General features: G+C 23.0%; 1 protein-coding gene across 2 annotated transcripts in view; it reads right to left on the minus strand.

Moving 5' to 3' along the window:
• Positions 1–19,736, minus strand: part of LOC122507153 — a 177,271-nt gene that overhangs the window by 52,285 nt on the left and 105,250 nt on the right. For both annotated transcript variants that reach the window (XR_006302095.1, XM_043619718.1), the window contains exons 3-6: positions 17,774–17,905; positions 13,221–13,229; positions 7,638–7,907; positions 6,820–7,197 (exon numbers count right to left, since the gene is read on the minus strand). Coding sequence is in view for 1 of the 2 variants with exons in the window: in XM_043619718.1 (XP_043475653.1) it covers positions 6,820–7,197; positions 7,638–7,907; positions 13,221–13,229; positions 17,774–17,905 (789 nt within the window). In the remaining variant the exon portion in view is untranslated. The remainder of the gene's footprint in view (positions 1–6,819; positions 7,198–7,637; positions 7,908–13,220; positions 13,230–17,773; positions 17,906–19,736) is intronic.

Below are 19,736 nucleotides of genomic sequence, written 5' to 3' on the forward strand. Positions count from 1 at the left end.
TATCAAAAATAGTGAAATTTACCATCTCGAATCGTGGAAATTCTCGCAATTTCAACAAGATTTGACCATCGAAGATGTATTAGCTCGTCGGCTGTTGCCTTAAATCTCTTTCGGTCTAGATCCTGCACTAAGCTTTTTGCGAATTCTCCACGTAGAGAGAAAGAGAGCGTGAGAGAGAGAGAGAGACCATCTAGGATGATTCAGAAAAAGCAACTCTCGTGCGTGTATATAAGTTAACGTTTGTTAGAGAGTCAGGAAACTAATATGAGTCTCGTATAAAAATAGAACACCACTGAGTAGCAGCAGCAGCAGACCTTACATAAGTGCATAATCTTTGCCTACTTCCATACTCTCTTCTAGACATCATCAACTTTTTTTTTTCGTTTCCTTAATACATTTTCCTCTAATGGACGCGGAATAATTTTTTCAAGGTTCATGGAAAATAATGCCAAAAATTAAATTTTTTCAGAATTCATTAATTTATATTTATTCTTTTTTCTGAAGACAGAACAAACAGTGACATTTTCATCTTTAAAGACCACAAATAATAGTTTTTCACACTAATTTCAGGGACATTATTTGAGAATAACAAATATCGACTTCGCACTCGATATTTAATTTCAAAAAAGTATAGCAAAAAGTAGCTTACAAACCAAGTTTCAAACTAAAAAAATTTAGTAAAAAAGTAGCTATTGAAAAATTAAACTTGATGACCAAAAAAACTCGTTTTAAACACTTCACAAAACTGACAAGAATTCCATTCTATATTTTATTTTCCAGAATTTATACTATTTTCATCATAAATATTTACTTCTTTCTTATCCTGCTAATAAATATTGAATTCCTGCAACAAATTTTATTATTCATGCGAAAGAATTTAAATATTTATAAAAAAAATTTAATTCTTGCGAGAAGAATTAATATAAAAATTTCTAAATAATTGATTTCATTCGATTAATTTTATGCAAATTCCAATATAAATAATTGAATTCCTGACAAATTTTTATTATTCATGAAAATAATTGAATTTTTACAATACAATTTTCAGAATACAAAGATTTTTATTTTTTACAAAACATTTTTTAAATAATTGAATTCTGTTTGGAAATATTTTTATGAAAGTATAGTAGACATTGAAAATCATTAAATTGCGAAAAGTTTTTCAAAATAATTTGAATTCCTAAAAAGCATTTTATTATTTACGAAAATAATTTAATTTTTCAAGAACAAATTTATTACTTTAAAAAATAATTAAATTCTTGTGATGAATATTTTTTATTTATGAACATAATTGAATTTTGCAAAGAATTTTATTAAAATACCTCAAAGTAATTGAATTTTCACGAGTAATTTAACTGTTCAACGTCATAATTGAATTCTTACGAAGAATTATTTATGTAAATAATTTAATTCTTGGAAATAAAATTTATTAAAATCTAAAAGTTTAATTTTTTTAAAAAAATTTAATTTAAATTTTACCTATTTAAAATAATTGATTTCTTTTGCATAATTTTATTAAAATATTTCTGAAAATAATTGAATTCCTGTGAAAAATTTTTATATTTTTTTAAATAATTGAATTCTTTCAAATAATTTTTAAAAAAACTTTTTTTTAAGTAATTCATTTTTGGAGGAATTGAAATAAAATTTTTAAGAATAATTACATTTTTCCAGCAATTCCTGTAAAATTGTATTAAAAATAATTGAAATTCTGTTATGAATTTTATTATTTATGAAAATAATTGTATTATTGTGAAGAATTTCATTAAAAATGTTTAAAAAGAATTGAATTTCTGTGAAAAATTTTGTTATTTTTGAAAATAATTAATTAATAATTGAATTCTTCCAAATAATTTAAAAATAAAATTTTTTAAATAATTGATTTTTTCAAAGAATTGAAATTAAAGTTTTAAGAATAATTATATTTTTCGATCAATTCCTGTAAAATTGTATTCAAAATAATTGAAATCCTGCGCTATGAATTTTATTACTTATGAAAATAATTGAATAGTTGCTAGGAATTTTATTGAAAATGTTTAAAAAGAATTGAATTTCTGTGAAAACTTTTGTTATTTCGGAAAATAATTGAATTTTTCATAAGAATTTTATGAACATTGTTTTAAATAATTAATGTTTTCGAAATATTATAAATTTTATAAAAATCTTATTTTAAATAATTGAATTCTTGTGGGAAATTTTATTTTTGATAATAATTAAATTTTTCGATTGTAATTAATTTAAAATAGTACCTATTAAAAATAATTGAAAATATTCGATGAGTTTTATTATTTATGAAAATTATTAAATTCTTGCTTAGAATTTTATCAAACAATTTTTTTAATAGAATTGAATTTCCATGAAAAAATTTATTATTAGTGAAAGTATAATTGAATTATTGTGAAGAATTGTTAAAATATAATTAAAATCCTGCTGCGAATTTTATTACATTTATGAAAATAATTGAATAGTTGCTAAGAATTTTATTAAAATTTTCAAAAATAATTGAATTCTTATGAAGAATTATTTATGTAAATAATTGAATTCTTAGGAAGAATTTTATTAAAATCTAAAAGAATAATTGAATTATTTCAAAATAAATAATTTAATTAAAATTGTATTTAAAATAACTTATTTCTTTCGAACAATTTTCTTAAAATAATTGAAAATAATTGAATTCCTGTGAAAAATTCTAATATTTTTGTAAAGAAATTGAATTTTTCTTGAGATTTTTATAATCATTGTTTTAAATAATGAATTTTTTCAAAATATAATAAATATTAGGAAAATTTTATTTTTTTTCTTGTGGAAAACTTTATTTGTGAAAATAATTGAATTTTTCGATTAATTAATTTAAAATAGAATGAAAAATAATTGAAATTCTTGGATGAGTTTTATTAATTATGAAAATAATTGAATTCTGGTTTAGAATTTTATGAAAAAATTGTTTAAATAATTGTATTTGCATGAAAAATGTTATTATTAGTGAAAGTAATTGAATTACTGTGAAGAATTGTATAAAAATATTGTTAAATAATTGATTTTTTTGAAAATGCTATTCTAAATTAATTGAATTCCTGTGGAAATTTTATTATTTATGAAAATAATTGATTTTAGGATGAATTTTATCAATTTTTTTTAAATAAATGAATTCTTTTGCGAAAAAGATACTTCTATCCTTTTCTCTCTCATGCAAAAATTTCCCTATGCAACTTACAAGTTTCATTCTCTATAGTTGAAAAAAAAAAGAAGAAAATGTCCAGAGAGAATAATATTTTTTTTTATATTCTTAATTGTTTGTATCATTTTGCATCCCGAGCCTTGAAAAAACTAACAAGAACAATCCTTTATCAACAAAAGACACTCCTTGTTTCTGCGTACACAACAAGTGTTATAATGTTAAAAATAGTCGGATTATGTACATAACCGTCACTAATAATTTTCTCTGAAGAATATAATAGAATATAACAAACGTTGTGTACTTGCGAGATAAATAGTCATTGTTAATAAAGACACTTGATCAAAAGGATATTGAAATAACGCAAAAGAGCATAACGATTATTATTAAATACTCATTATACCAATATCAATCATTGTCAACTTAATGAAAATCTGGTTATTGCAAAATTATCACAAGCGATATTTTCTTCTTATTCACCTCAACTGCGCCTGCCTCATGTGCATTGATGATGAATTTAATATTTAAATTTTAAATATTACGAATATTTACATATTAACAATATTACATATTTACAGTTGCATTATCAGGGTTGCCACAAATATTTAATTTTATTTTTCCCTGACTTTTCCCTGATTTCCAGTACAGACAAAATTTTCACTTTTTTCCTGACCATAAAGAATATTCTGATTCACTCTAAAAATTATTATTAGATACTCAAAAAAAAACATTCTATTACATTTACTTACGAATTTCTTAAATTGTAAAATTATTCACAAACATCAATAACTGAATTTTTAAATAAGTATTTAATTATTATTTTTCCATAGGAATTAAAATTCATCAAAACATTCAAATTCAAACATTTTTAAAATTAAACAACTTATAAGAATATTATTATAAAACATGAAGATATCAATTACTCTGTGTCGAAGACTCGAAGTAATTGATATCTTAAAAAAATTTTAATTCTCATAAAATTTTTCGAAAATAAATTAAATTATTTACAAAAATTATAATAAAATTCTAAGCAAAAATTCAATTATTTTCATAAATAATAAAATTCTTCACATGATTTCAATTATTTTTAATACAATTTTAAATAAATTTCTCGAAAAATAAAATTATCTTCAAAAATTTTTTGCAAGAATTAAATTAGGTACATTTTACAAATAATGAAATTCTTCGCTGAAATTCAAAAATTTTCAAAATTTACATTTTTAATACAAGTTTTCAAAAGAATATAATTATTTAAATAAAATGTAATGAAATTCGTTGCATAAATTCAATTATTTTTACAAATAATAAAATTTTTCACATGAATTCAATTATTTAAAAAAAATTGATAAAATTCGTTGTCAGAATTCCATTATTTTCATAAATTATAAAATTTTTCTGAGGATTTCAATTATTTATAATACAATTTAAAGTAAATTCCTAGAAAAATGGAATTATTCTCTTAAATTTTTTGTAAGAATTTAATTACATTTCACGAATATAATGAAATTCTTCGTTGAAATTCAAATATTTTCACAATTTACTTTTTTAATAAAAGTTCTCAAAAGAATTCAATTATTTTCATGAATAATAAGATTCTTTACATTATTTCAATTATTTAAAAAAAATTTTGAAAAAATTCATTGCAAGAATTCAATTACTTTCATAAATTAATAAAATTCTTCACAGGATTTCAATTATTTTTAATACAATTTTTAAGTAAATTCTTCGAAAAATGTCACTATTTTCAAAAATTTTGTTAAAATTCTTCGAAAGAATTCAATTATGTATTTTATCAATTTATGTACTTTTAAAAATTCATGCTATAATGCTTTTAACATTCAATTATTATCTAAAATTTTAACTAATATTAATTTTCAAATCAATTTTTATTGAAAAATTCTACAAGAATTCAATTATTTAAATAGAAAAATAAATAATTTATTGAATAAATGAATGCTTTTCGAAATCAAATTTTCATAAAGAATTTTATCAACAAATTTGAATTTTTTCAAGAAATTTTAATAAAAGAGGCATTTCACGTCAGAAATATCACGATTTGCAAAGGGTCTGCCGATTTTCGCAAAACTTCGTGGAATTATAGTCCTATATAAGAGACTTCTTTCCCCCAAATTTAAAAAAAAAAATTCAAAATTGTTGAAGATACGCCATTTTGAATTTTAATATTAATTTTATAAAATTTTAAATATCTCGAAATATTGTTTATGGATTTTTATGAAATTTACACATTTTTCAGGTAAAAGTATCTACTTTAGAATGCAAATAAAGTTAATAAAAAAAAAATTAATTTTTAAATAAAATTTAAAAAAATTTTTTAAAACAATTTTTTGTTTATTTACTCCTCTCTGAGAAAAATTTTATTAACATATTTGCATTCCTTGTGAATTCACCTTTAATTTCATAAAAAAAAAATTGATGGAGACTCAACTGGTTCCGAAGATATTGAATTTTTTGTAAAAAATAGTCAAAATTTTATAAAATTAATATTAAAATTCAAAATGGCGTATCTTTAACAATTTTGAATTTTTTTTGAAAAAATTTAGAGGAAAGAAGTCTTTTATATATGTAGAACTATAATCCCACGAAGTTTTGCGAAAATGGGCATACCCTTTACAAATCGTGATATTTATGACGTGAAATGCCTCAAAATTTTTAAGAATAATTAAATTTTTCGAGGAATTCAATTAAAATTGTATTAAAAATAATTGAAATTCTGTGATGAATTTTATTATTCTTGAAAATAATTGAATTTTTGTCAAAAAAATGTTATTATTTATGAAAATAATTAAATTATTGCAAAGTTTGCTTAGAATTTTATCAAAAAATTTTTTTTAAATAATTGAATTCTTTTGAAAAATTTTATTAGAACTGTAGATATTGAAAATCATTGAATTGAGAAAAATTTTTTGAAAATAATTGAAATTTTGCAAAGAATTTTATTAAAATTTTTGAAAATAATTGAAATTTCGAGAAGAATTTTATTATTTTTAAAGATAATTGAATTTTTATGAGAATTTTTTTTTTAATTTTTGAACATAATTGAATTTCTTCGAAAGAATTTTATTACTTTTGAAAATAATTGAATTTCTGCAATAATTTGTAATTTCTCCAAAATTCAATTTTTTCCAGTTACTTAAATAAAAATCCCTGACTTCCCTGACCAATTTTACTTTCCCTGACTTTTCCCTGAATTCCCTGATTTCCCTGACCTGTGGCAACCCTGATTATTTGCACTTTGCTATATTTAAATATTTGCAATATTGTCCCCTACATTTGTTAAATAAGTTAAATAAGTGTTCTTATGAATTATAAAAATTTAATTTTGTTCAGTACTTTTAATAAAAATCTCTAAATTTTCTGATATCCCTGACTAATTCTTCTGTTTCTGACCTAATAACCCTGCTTTAGAGTATTATTTTAAGCCTATTTTTAAACTTAAAGATAGGCTACTCTTTAATTATTTTTGAGATACACCCTATTTTTGTTTTGAGATGTAAACCGTTCAACACTTTATTTTTTCTATTTAGTTATTGTAGTAGTTAATAATACACTAATTAATATAGCAGAATATTTTTTTTTCATTTCTTATTATTATTATAATAAAGTAAATAATAATGTTGACTCACCGTTGGTGTTTTTGCAGAAGCACGGCTGTTTAGTTTTGTTCTCAAGTTTGACAGGTTGTCCTTGCGTTGGTAGGAAAGCCTCGCGTTTTTTCGCGCTCCCTTGAACGAGATTGTTGCTTGTTTGGGCCCCTTGCACGACCATTGTTGTATTCATGCTGCTCAAATGACTGTTGGTTCCCGTTGGACACGTAGGCGAATTCAATGATGGTGAACATATTGTGGTGTTGGAGCCAGTTGGCGATTGGTACTCCTGCAGAAGAACGCCCGTTGTTGGTACGCCCGTTGAATTTGGCGATGAGAAACTGTTTATTGTTAATGTTGGCGGATTCCCAGTCACTAATGACAATTGAGGTGAAAATGTATTCTGATGAAGTCCACCTGAAATGCAATAAGGAAAATTTTTAATTTTCCTCTAAGTCGCTCATATTTTTAACGTTTATTTTCTTTCTATTTCTGCTGCAAAGAAAATTTCCATTTTTCTTCTTTTTCTAATGATGATTATTATTATTAACTAAAATAATTATAGTTATTACGGTAGAAGAAGATATCTTTTGGGAAATACGACTTTGGCTTGCGTCAGCTGTTCAATAGTCGGCCATATTGGAAATCAAACCGCGCATGCGTGACGAAAAGTCTCCGATTGGTCGCAAACAAGAGCCATTAATATCCTCAGCGATATAAATTTCGAAATATGAAAAGAAAACTATAGTTTTCTTTTATATCGCTGAGGATATTCGCAAAAGTAATTTTTATCTCGTAGGACAATGGAAATAGTATAATTTCGATATTTATGAGAACAAGGAAAAAAATTGTCTTACCGTGATGGAGATGATGAAGTCCAGTGAGATTGAGAGTGTGCTGAGTGTGTTGAGCGTGATGGAGACTTCCAACATTAACGGCTCCAACTCCTTGGAGGCTGAGTGCCTGCTGTCCAGTGGGCGCAGCGAGATTAGCCAAATTTTTGGCAAGAAGCTCGAGCTGAGTCACGGGAACGGGACTGTATGGTGAGCCAGGGGGCGGCGTGGGAGCACCCCAGGTGTAGCCACCCACACCCACCCCGACTGCTGCTGAGAACACGCTCTCTGAAACTAAAGGACCCCAAGGCCTTACTTTAATCGATCCCATGTCTTTTTCCTCTTCCGCATTATCGACTTTCTCTCCTACATTCATATATACACATTCATACATATATATGCGGTCATAAAAAGAGATAGTCTCCAGCTTTTTTCTTTTTTTTTTTTCTTTTTTGCGGCTCAACGAAAATTATATTCTCATTTGAAAATCGCTCAAGTTCACGCGATACTTTTGCCAAAGTTGTAACTTTTACAGTGCTTCGATAACCCGATAAGCGAGCGAGCAATTATTACACACGCACCTCTACTATATACTTCCATTCCCTCGTTGGTACTATTTCCAATGTGGGATTCAAAAGAAGAAAAGAAAAAACTATCGACAATTCAATTTTAGTTTTAGAATTTTTTTTCTCTGAGACGAAGGGATATTTTTTTTTTGTTACGGGGAAAAGAAATTTTTCTTGGGGAATATTTAACATTACGCATGCTATCAACGAACTGGAATTAAAAAATGTTAAATTTACAGGGTGTCTACTGGTCCTTGAAGTCCTGGAATTCTTGGAAATGTTCTAAAATGCCCTGGATTTTGAACTTTTGTCCTTGAATTTTCCATATTTTGCTTTTCACTATTCAATAATTTAAAAATTTTACTCAAATTAAAAAAAAATAATTTTTTTGATCCATCAAAAAATAATTTCAATTTGTCATTTGATTAAAGAAACAGGTATCTACAATATTAATTTTTAACTCTTCTTATAATAAAATAAATATTTTTGTTCAAGTATAGGTTAATTCAAATTATGTTAATCGTCATATGAAATAATATTCCACAGGGTTGCTACAAAATTTTAATTTTGCTTTTCCCTGACTTTCCCCTGATTTCCAGACAAAATTTTCACTTTCTCCCTGACCCTGAAAAACATTAATACCTTCTTTTTTAAATAAATATTTAATCATTATTATTTTTCCATAGGAATTAAGATTCTCAAATTCAATAACTTATCAGAATATTATAATAAATAATGAATAAATCGATCAATCCGAGTCTTCGACTCGGAGTGAACGATTTTCTCATGTTTTATAATAAATTAAAGATGACAGATTAATAAAATCATTATTTTATTTCATAAGAATATTATAACTATAAATTCAAATTTTCCAAGATTTTAATTTTAACCCTTTTCAAAATTCAATTATTTCTAAAAATTCACTCTATAATGTTTTTAATATTCAATTATAATTGAAAATTTCAAGAGAAATTCATTTTTTAATCAATTTTAATTAGAAACTTTCCCGAGAATTCAATAATTTAAATACAAAAATAAATAATCTATTCAGTAATTGCATATTTTTTAAAATTGAATTTTTATAAAGAATTTTATCAAAATTTTTAATAATAATTGAATTCTTTCGGCGAATTTAAAAAAAAAATTTTAAGAATAAATGCAATTTTCTATCATTTTATTTAAAATTTTATAAAAATAATTGAAATGCTCCGTTAAGTTTTGTTATTTATGAAAATAATTGAATTCTTGCAACGAATTTTAATAAAAATCTTTTTAAAGAATTGAATTCCTGTGAAGAATTTTATTTTGTAAAAATAATTGAATTCCAGAGAAAAATATTATTATTTATGAAAATAATTAATTTCTTGTGAAGAATTTTATTTAAATTTTTTTAAATAATTGAATTTTTCAGAATTTTTAAAAACTTTTTAAAAATAATTAAATTCTATCTAGAAATTTCATTGAAAAATTGAAAATAATTGAAATCTGACAAAGAATTTAAAAAAATTTCTTTTAAATAATTGAATTCCTGTGAAAATGTTTATTTTTGAAAAAAATTGAATTCTTGGGAAGAATTTTATTAAAATTTCTTAAATAATTGAATTGTTGAGAAGAATTGTATTTTTTACGAAAATAATTGAATTGTTTCGAAGAGTTTTACAAACATTTTGTGACAATAAGTGTATTTCTAGAAAAAAATGTTGTATTTTACGAAAATAATTGTATTCTATGACCGATTTTATTATAATTTTTCAAATTTATGAAGAATTTTATCAAAATTTTTAAAAATAATTCAATTCTCAAGAATGAAAATAATTGATTTCTAGCGAAGAATTTTATTCAAATTCGTTTAAATAATTGAATTCCCATAAAAAATTTATTTGTGAAAATAATTGAATTTTCAAGAAGAATTATACCTATTGAAAACAATTAAATTGTACAGGAAAATTTTATTAAAATTGCAATTTACTGAACTAAATCTTGCAAAGAATTTTGTCCTCATTTTTTTAAATAATAGAATTATTAAAAGAATTTTATTTAAATTTTTCGAAATAATTGAATTTTTCAGACTATTTTTTTCAATTCTCTTTATATATATATTTGAATTCTTTCGAGAAACTTTATTAAAAAATTTGAAATAATTGAATTAATGCGAAGAAATTTATAAAAAAAATTGGTAAGTAATTGAATTCCTGTTAAATTTTTATTAAAATTTTGTTTAAATAATAGAATTCTTTTGGAAACTTTTATTAAAATAGTAGATATCAAAAATAATTGAAATGAGGAAAATTTTTGAAAATAATTGAAATTTTGCCAAGAATTTTATTAAATTTTTTGAAAATAATTGAATTTTTGAGATGGATTTTATTATTTATAAAGATAATTGATATTTTGACGAAAATTTTTTAAATTTTTTGAACATAATTGAATTTATGCGAAGTTATTTAAAAGTTATTTAAAAAGAAATTATTGTCTAAAATAGAAAAAATTGAAGGGTTTGTATTAGAATTCTTGTCAATTTCATAGTTTGTAAGGCAAAACCAAAATTCAGAATTTTTCTATAAATTCTAAAAATTAAATTTTTTCCAGTACTTTTAATAAAAATCCCTGACTTTTCCCTGAATTCTTTGACTTTCCTGACTTGTGGCAACCCTGTTACACATATAAATGTCCTGGAAAAATAAGAAATCTGTCCTGGAATGTCCTGGAATTTTAAGTCATATTTTCAGTAGACACCCTGAAATGTTAAGTTTACCCCAATTATAAAATTCTAGCCCCTAATCAGAATTCTACTGAAATTAAAATTAACGCACAGATTTCTGGTCATTTGCAGCATAAATTTTTCACTACATAGAGTTCAAATTGTCTAAAGAAGAACTTTTTTTGATGTTTCCCACACAGCACATGATATTTCCTAAATATTTCCTGAATATTTCACTGAAAGATTGAAATATTTCAGTGCAAAGTTCTAGAAATATTTCTGCAAACAAGAAAATGTCCGCTTATGTGGGAATATTGACGCGAAAGTTGAGAAAATATTTCATTGAAATATTTTGGAAATATTTAACTGAAATGATGCGCACTGGTCGAACTCAGTTTCTATGGCCTGTAGAGCTGCGCAGTAGTTTTTGGCTTACTATATCCTATGGGTTTTAAAATATTTCAGAAATTTCCTATTGGTTTGAGGTGTTTAACAAATTTTTCCATTTTGTGAAATATTTTCACAATATTGCAGAATCTTTATGTGTAATATTGCAGGAATATTTCAATGAAATATTTTTTCAACTTTCGCGTCAATATTCCCACATAAGCGGACATTTTCCTGTTTGCAGAAATATTTCTAGAACTTTGCACTGAAATATTTCAATCTTTCAGTGAAATATTCAGGAAATATTTAGGAAATATCATGTGCTGTGTGGGTTAATTTGTCACTTTAAAAGAAATAAACATGAGATGGATAAATCTTTTTTTAAAACCAAATATCTTTTTTTTTAATATGAAAATTTCAAAAGAGTGAAAATTCAAACTGATGATTTCAAATTATATAAATATTAAATGCACGTCTCTTTTATTATCACAATTTTTTGCTTGACAATATTTTTGATTTCACTTTTCCCATATTGTATTATCGAATAAAAATTATTCGAGTGGAATATATAATTTTCTATTTTGAGATTTTAACTTTTCGATTAAAGGCTTTATATTTATATATACATATATACATTAAAGATTGAGTTCAGGTCATCACCTACTTTCGCGAGGATTAATTCAATTTTCCATATCATTTATATCATTGCATTTATTATATGCAGACAGAAAAAAGGGATGTTATTTCATGAAAATTTATTCATTTTCAGTATTATTCTAAATCTATGAATTTTCATAAAATAAATTTTAAAAAGTATAAATATATACAAAATATATAAATATGTAAAATAATAGCAAATAATATTATAACATAATATTTAACTTAATAATAAATAAATATTAAAATAAAATATTTAAAAATTATTATTTTGGACCAGAATTTAGAAAAAGAATATACTCTTGCTATATTAGTATATTTATATATAAATGGAATTCAAAAATAAATTTTACTAAAAATATTCATAAATATTAAATATATACAGAATATTTCGAACAAGAATTTTGTATGAAAATATCGAGTGATACACATATTTTATTTTTTTTAAATGGATCCTGAATAATTAATAAGAATGACCATATGCCTGTTTGGCAATGATAAAAACGATTGAAATTTATCGTTTCAGTTACTCTCTCTCTCAGTGCTTTCGATAAATATATATATATATATATATATATATATATATAGAAATGCAATAAATGAACTACGAGAGGGATAAATGGAAGTTTCATGTAAATGCATTTAAATAAGAAGTTTTAAGAAAGAAGCTCCTCCCAAAAAAAGTGAGAAGAAAAATATCTTTAGATTTTTCAATTTCTTTTATCTTTTATACGCAAATAAATAATTTTTGCAACCCTATAAAAAAATCCCATACATTCAATTATAATTTTTATTTCGTATAAAAATTGTTACACTGAAAAAATATTTATTTGATTCACATAAAAAATTTTTTTTTTAATTTCAAAGAAATAATTTTTATTTGCTTTAATATTATATTCACATAAAAATTATTACGCTGGAAAAATGTTTATTTGACTCAAATAAATAATTGTTTTATCTATTCTCAAATAAGTATTTACTAGAATAAATAAGAAATATTTATTTATGGCAATAAAATTGTATGTTTTAACCAATAAATTCAGTGTTTGGGGCAAATACCATTTAATTCGCACCAAAGAGAAAAGAAATATTTGTCTCAGCTTTTTATTTGTTTCAAATAAATTTTATTTGGTTTAAACAAAATTTTATTTGTCTAAAATACGTTTATTTAACTCAAAGATATAAGATTTAAATACAAATTTTTTTTCTGTATTAAAAAAAAAAAAATTTTCTCAGTGTACGTTTGGTATTAAAAAAAATTTCAATAAAATTTCGCTGATCATTGCAAATACAAACCTGTGCGTTCTGCAAGTGATCCAGCGTGTAAACAAATAAACGAAAAAATTAATTATTTCGTTTATCAAAATTAATTTCAGGGATAAAATAGTGAAAAAATATATTTGGAATTTTCTTATTCGAAAAATAAATCGAATAACACATATATATATTTATTATTATATACAAGACTGCGCAAATTTTGTTAAAAAAAATTTTTTTTTCGCAACTGTTATTGGCACCTTTCAAGAGCGTGTCCATTAAATTTTATCCCTTTTTCGATAAAAATTTCCCCAACACAATTGTCGAATAATGGTGAGAAATACACGCGATCATTGACAGAGAAGGCACAATAGACAGATAATTGAAATCGACGAGATTCCATTTTAGACAAGACTTTTTACAGGAAAAAAAAAGAAGAAGAGAGAAAAAAAAGGATGGGCCATGTTCTTGAGTGTATTACAGTAACAATATAATGAATTTTTTTTATAAATCTATTATTAGATTACTATTTACTATTATTAAAAAACAATAAAATTTTTCTTCTCAAAACCAAAACTAAAGAAAAAGTTTTTTTTTCACTAAATTAATTTTACATTAAATTAAAATTTTTAATTAAATTAATGAACTGTTAATTAATAAATGTGAACTGTGAACAAAATTCAAATTATTCACACTAAAACATTTTTTTTAATTATAAAATTTTTTGAGGCATAAAATGGTGTTTCAATTTCTCCACTTGAGAACGTCAAGGTCACCACTAGATGTCAGTAAAAATTCTAAGAAGGAACTGAACTGCCACCTGGCGGTGACCTTGACGTTCGCAGGTGGAGAATAGCGTCTCCATATTGAATCTCAAATAAATTTTATTTGGTTTAAATAAAAATTTAATTTGTGTAGAATAGAATTTTTTTTTTTTTTTTATTTAAAACAAAAAAATAATCTTGAGCTTTCGCTTTGAGAAAAATTTTATTTTTTTAATTTTTTAATTCTATTTAACTCAAATACTATTATATTTTGTTTAAATAAAATTTTTCACTAGGTGTATGTAGTAGTAAGAAAATAAATTAATTAATTAAGCCAATTAATAAATAATTTTACACAAATAATTAATTTTTAATTTATAAAAATGAAATAACCTGAATAAATATTATTATTCCGAAAATAAAATAAATGAAAATAAAGAGTTGTTTATTACTATTTTAATTATTAGCTATAAATTATTAGTCTTTCAGTCATTAGTTTAATTTAAACCCATTATTTTACAAAAATAGGCTTTAAAATAAAATTTTTTGTTGTCAAAGAATTCTTTTTGTTTTTTAATAAATTTTTTTTAAAGGGGCCCATCCAAGAATCTCCCACTTTCTTTTGCGGTTCTCCTCTCTCGTGCCAAGGACGTTTTAGATTACACCTTTAACAATGGGTTCGTTAAAGGGGTCCCACCCCCACTTTTTTTTATTTTGTTTTTTTTGGCGGCTCTGCTGCCGCAAAAATTCCTTTTTGGGCGCGCACACACATTTCAGGTTTTCGAAGCTTCTCATTCAACGATTTAATTGCATAATTGCGCCATTGTGCCCCGTGCCAGGGTCCGTGAAAGGGCCGTCATCCAAGGAAGGAAGTACACACGATATAGTGAAGAATGGCGAGATGATGGGGGTCAGAGGGGGTGACCAAACGGGGTGTGTTCCGCTGTCTCGAGAATGGTCCCCATTTTGGGAAAAGAGACAGAAAAAAACGAAAAAAAAAAAAAAAAAATAGAAAAAACAAAAAAAAAAGGAAAAAACCGAAAGGGAAAAAAAGAAAATACCGAAAAGGAAAAAAAGAGAAATTTAAAAAGAAAAAAATTAGAAAATGACCAAAGAAGAAGATCGAAAAAAAAGAACAACCAAAAAAAATTGTAGAAAGGGTCTCTTTTTTTGATTTTTTCTTTTTCCTCTTTGATTTTTTCTTGTTTTTATTTTTTCTTTTAAAAATTTTTTTGTATTTTTCTTTTTTTCGTCTCTTTTCTTTTCTTTTGTCTTCTTTTTGGTTTCTTTCTTTTTTCTTAATTTTTCTTTGTATTAAAATAAAAAAAAAACAATTTAAGAATATTCTAATTTTTTCTTCCTCGAATTTTCAATTTTCTTAATTTTTTTTTTTTTGTAAATTTGCAAAGTAATTTTTCAATAAACAACGAAAAAAATGGTGTTTCGAAAAAACATGATTTATGTTGAGTATAGCGTGGATTTTAATTATGCCATGCATTATTGAAAAGCAATAAAAGTTTCAACAAACAGTAAAAAGAGAAAAAATTTGCAAAAAGAAGAAAAAATGAGAATATAAAAAGGAGTTTTCTATATCTATATACGCAACATTAATCTTTAATTTATTTTCTAATCAGTAAAAAGAAGTTTCAACTTGTCAAAATATAATATTATTAATAATATAATTATAAAAATACCAACAATGTATAAATTTTGTAATAATACATTAATTATAATTAATGATTATTTACTTTCTTTATTTTATTGTTGTTCAATCATTTATAAAATTTATTTTTATAAATAATTTATATTCATAAAAATTATAAAATTATAAATAAATAAAATTTATTTTTTATAAAATAAAAAATAAATTTAATTTAATTTAATTAAATTAATTGATTAATTAATTAAATTAAATTTATTTTTTATTTTATAAAAAATAAATTTTATTTATTTATAATTTTATAATAATTTTTTGCGCTAAATTTATAATTTTTTACATGTTAAAAAATTTTTATTTTATAAAAAATAATGTTCATAAAAATAAAATATTTTATAATAAATGGAAGATTCAAAATATTTTTAATTTCTTTTTTTTTTTACATAGTTTCAATCGATTCAAATTTTTCATTTTAAACGGAAGAAAAAAAAAGAGTTTTTGTCCGTTAATATATACGCAGGAAGTTGTCTAAGGTGATAATAAATAATGCAAGGGCAAAAAAATAACATATTTTCATAAAAGATATGGATGTTTTCTTAATATCTCTGTTATTTATGGTATATATATATATACATATACACAAACACATGTGTTAGAGTGTAAAACGATAACTATATTGCTAAATAGCAACATTACACTATCATTGGCAAAAGTGATACTTTTTTTATTTACGACAAAAAGTCATATTTAAAAAGGCGTCTCATTAATAATTACGTAATTTTTAAAAAAAGAACTCTTTTGTACTTTAGAAAACAAAGAATTAAATTCATCTTTGTCTGCATGTTCTTTTTTAATTTTCATATATTGAATTTCAATTTTTAAAAATAAAAGTCGCAGGAAAGAAATTTTTTTTGTTGAGTCACCTAATAATTATAGAAATAATTATTTATAATATTATAGTTAAATATTTATACAATTATAATTATTATATTAAACTAATTTTTATTTATGAGAAATAATTATTATTTATAACAAATACTTATTATTTGAGTAAATTAAAATGTAATTGTTGATTAAAATACAAAAATTAATTGGTTTAACTAGAATTTATTGGACTCGACTATAAAGATTATATTTCGCTCAAATACTATATTCTTTTTATCCGAATAAAAATTATTTGATTAAAAAACAATTTTTTTTTTGACTCGAATGAAAATTATTTCGTTAAAATTCTATTTTTAAGATTCGAAAAAAATGAAAAATTCAAATACAATTTTTTTGACTCTAATAAAAATTATTTTAAATTAAAAAACAATTTTTTTGACTCGAATAAAAATTATTTAATTCAAATATAATTTTTTTGACTCGAATAAAAATTATTTTATTAAAAAACAATTTTTTTGACTCGAATAAAGATTATTTAATTCACATACAATTTTTTGACTCGAATAAAAATTATTTGAATCAAATATATATTTTTTCAAACTCGAATAAAAATTATTTAATTCAAATATAATTTATTTTGAGGGGAATAAAGATTATTTGGCAAAACTACAATTTATTTTACTAAAAATTATTTCGTAAAAATACTATTTTTTTGTTTCGAATAAAAATGATTTAATTCAAGTAACTACAATTTTTAATTGACTTGAATAAAGATTAGTTGATTCAACTATAAAATTTAACTCTTACTAAAAATGATTTGATTCAATAATAATTTATTTAAGGAGAATAAAAATTACTTGCGGTTAAAGTATACAATTTATGTGATTCGTATAAAAATTATTTCGCTCAATATAATTTTTTAGACTTGAATAAAAAATTATTCGATTGAAATACAATTATTTTTATTCATAAAAATTAGTTGATCCAACTAAATTTTTGTTTGATTCAAATAGAAATTATTTGCTCTAAATAAAATAATTCAACAACAAAAGTCAAGTAACCATTTAAAAAAATTTCTTTCCACTTTACCGAGAAATTAGAAAATTATTTATTTAAAAAAGAATTATTTAAACAAAAAATAAATCCAATTTTTTTATAAAAATTGTTGAAAATAGGAAATTTTTTGCAAATAAGAGACGCTCGAAAGAATCCATGTCTTTTATATGGAATAAAGATTAAGTATAAAGCTCGTTTGAGACTTTCCGTAGGTATTAAGAGAAACTTACCCTTGTGAGTTGTCGCGTGATAAGCTCGAGCTGTCGCTGGAGTTGGCGGTCCAGGGGTGGCCGGGGTGGCTGCGACGTAACTGCCCCCGCCACCCCCTGGGAATAACGAATACAATCCGTAGCGGTTCACACCTATAATGAGAAATGCAATTTTTACAGAAAACATTTTCATATTTTATTTATTATTTTTTTCATTTTATTTTTTTTATTTTATTTTTTTTATTTTATTTGGTTTAAATAAATTTTTATCTGGTACAAATAAATTTTATCTGCTTCAAATAAAATTATATTTGATTCAAATAAAAGTTTTATTTGTCTCTAAAATAAAATTTTTATTTAAATTAATACAAAACTAAAATAAAAATATTTAGTCTCGTAGAGTCACTTTATGTGCTTCACTTTTAATCTCATCACTTTACACAATTAATATATACCATATAGGAGAAAAAAATTTGCATAAATTTTGATATATTTGCGGACGTTGTCATATAATTTTTTTCCAAACACCCTGTACATGAAATACACGCATTAAAAGATAGTTTAAAGTACGACTGTTTAACCTCTGACCGACGACACATACATAATCTGATAAACGAGCATTATGTTGCCAGAAGGAAATATAATGCGAAAAAGAAGAAAAAAAAGGGAGGCAACCACAAAACACTCACAAAAGTTGCCTCCCTCTTCTCTTTAAATTCATTTTAAAAAAAAAATTTTCCATTAAAAAAATACTCAAAATTTCAATTTGATTTCAAAAAGAGAAAATTTTCTTTCAAAAACAAAAATTAAACAAAAATTTCAAATAAAAATTTAATCAATGACAATTTACATAGATTTTCTAAGAATCAGAAATTAAGACAAAAAGCGTATCAAAATTGTTGTAATGCAACTTTTTGAATACAAAAAAAACCGCAAGTTAAAATTAATAACAATTGATAAATAATTTGTTAATAGTCAAGTTAATAATTTTTAATAATTTTTAAAATTGAACAAAATTAAAATAAATTTTTTAATAATAAAAATTAATTAAAAGGAAACAATAAAAAGCTACTAATAGAAATATATAGTAATATAAAAATAGATAACAATGCGAAATAAATTATTTTTTAAAGAAAAAAAACGTTTTTACACAAAAAAGAAAATATGGAATAAGTCTTTTCAAAATAAAATTATAAATTGACTTTTTTTTATAAATGCGAAAACGAAAAAATAACTGTTATTCCTCTCGAATATTAAGAGAATCTAGTTTTTATTTATAGACACGTAGTTGTGTTAAATTGGGGTACAAGTGCAATGTCAATAAAAAACAGCAGTAAAAAAAATAATACCCCTTTAATTAGAAATCATTTATCAAATATTGTTTTTCAAGTGAGTCAGCAAGTGAGTATGGAAATCAGTGTTTTATTTGATTTATCGTTAAAAATATACATAAACAATTCCGTCTAATACTTCCTTTTTTACTACACTAAATGCATTATGCCGACAAAAAAAAGTTAACAAATTAAAATTAATTTTCTTGCGTTCACGAATTTGATATTTTTTTTTTATTTTTACGGCTAATTTCACTAATTGCTAGTCATTTAGTTCACTACACGAATTAGTGAAACATGTTTTAATCAAATTTTTCAAAAATTCAATTATTTTTATTCTTTTTTTTCAAAATTTTAATAAGAATCTTAAGAAGTAAATTTAAAAATTATGCCGACAAAAAAAGTTAACAAATTAAAATTAATTTTCCTGCGTTCACGAATTTACAATGTTTTTTTATTTTTACGGCTAATTTCACTAATAATTTGCTAGTCATCTAGTTTACTAAACGAATTAGTGAGACTGTTTTATCGACTTTTAATTAAATATTTATATGCTGTAAGTAAAATTTTACACTTACAATTAATAAAATTCTACTAATAATTAGTAAAATTAAGATACAATATTTTTTTTAAAGATATAAGATTTATTTTTA

The sequence above is a fragment of the Leptopilina heterotoma genome, unplaced genomic scaffold, assembly GCF_015476425.1.
Source record: "Leptopilina heterotoma isolate Lh14 unplaced genomic scaffold, ASM1547642v1 Lhet_45, whole genome shotgun sequence".
In the NCBI taxonomy this organism is placed as follows: domain Eukaryota; kingdom Metazoa; phylum Arthropoda; class Insecta; order Hymenoptera; family Figitidae; genus Leptopilina; species Leptopilina heterotoma.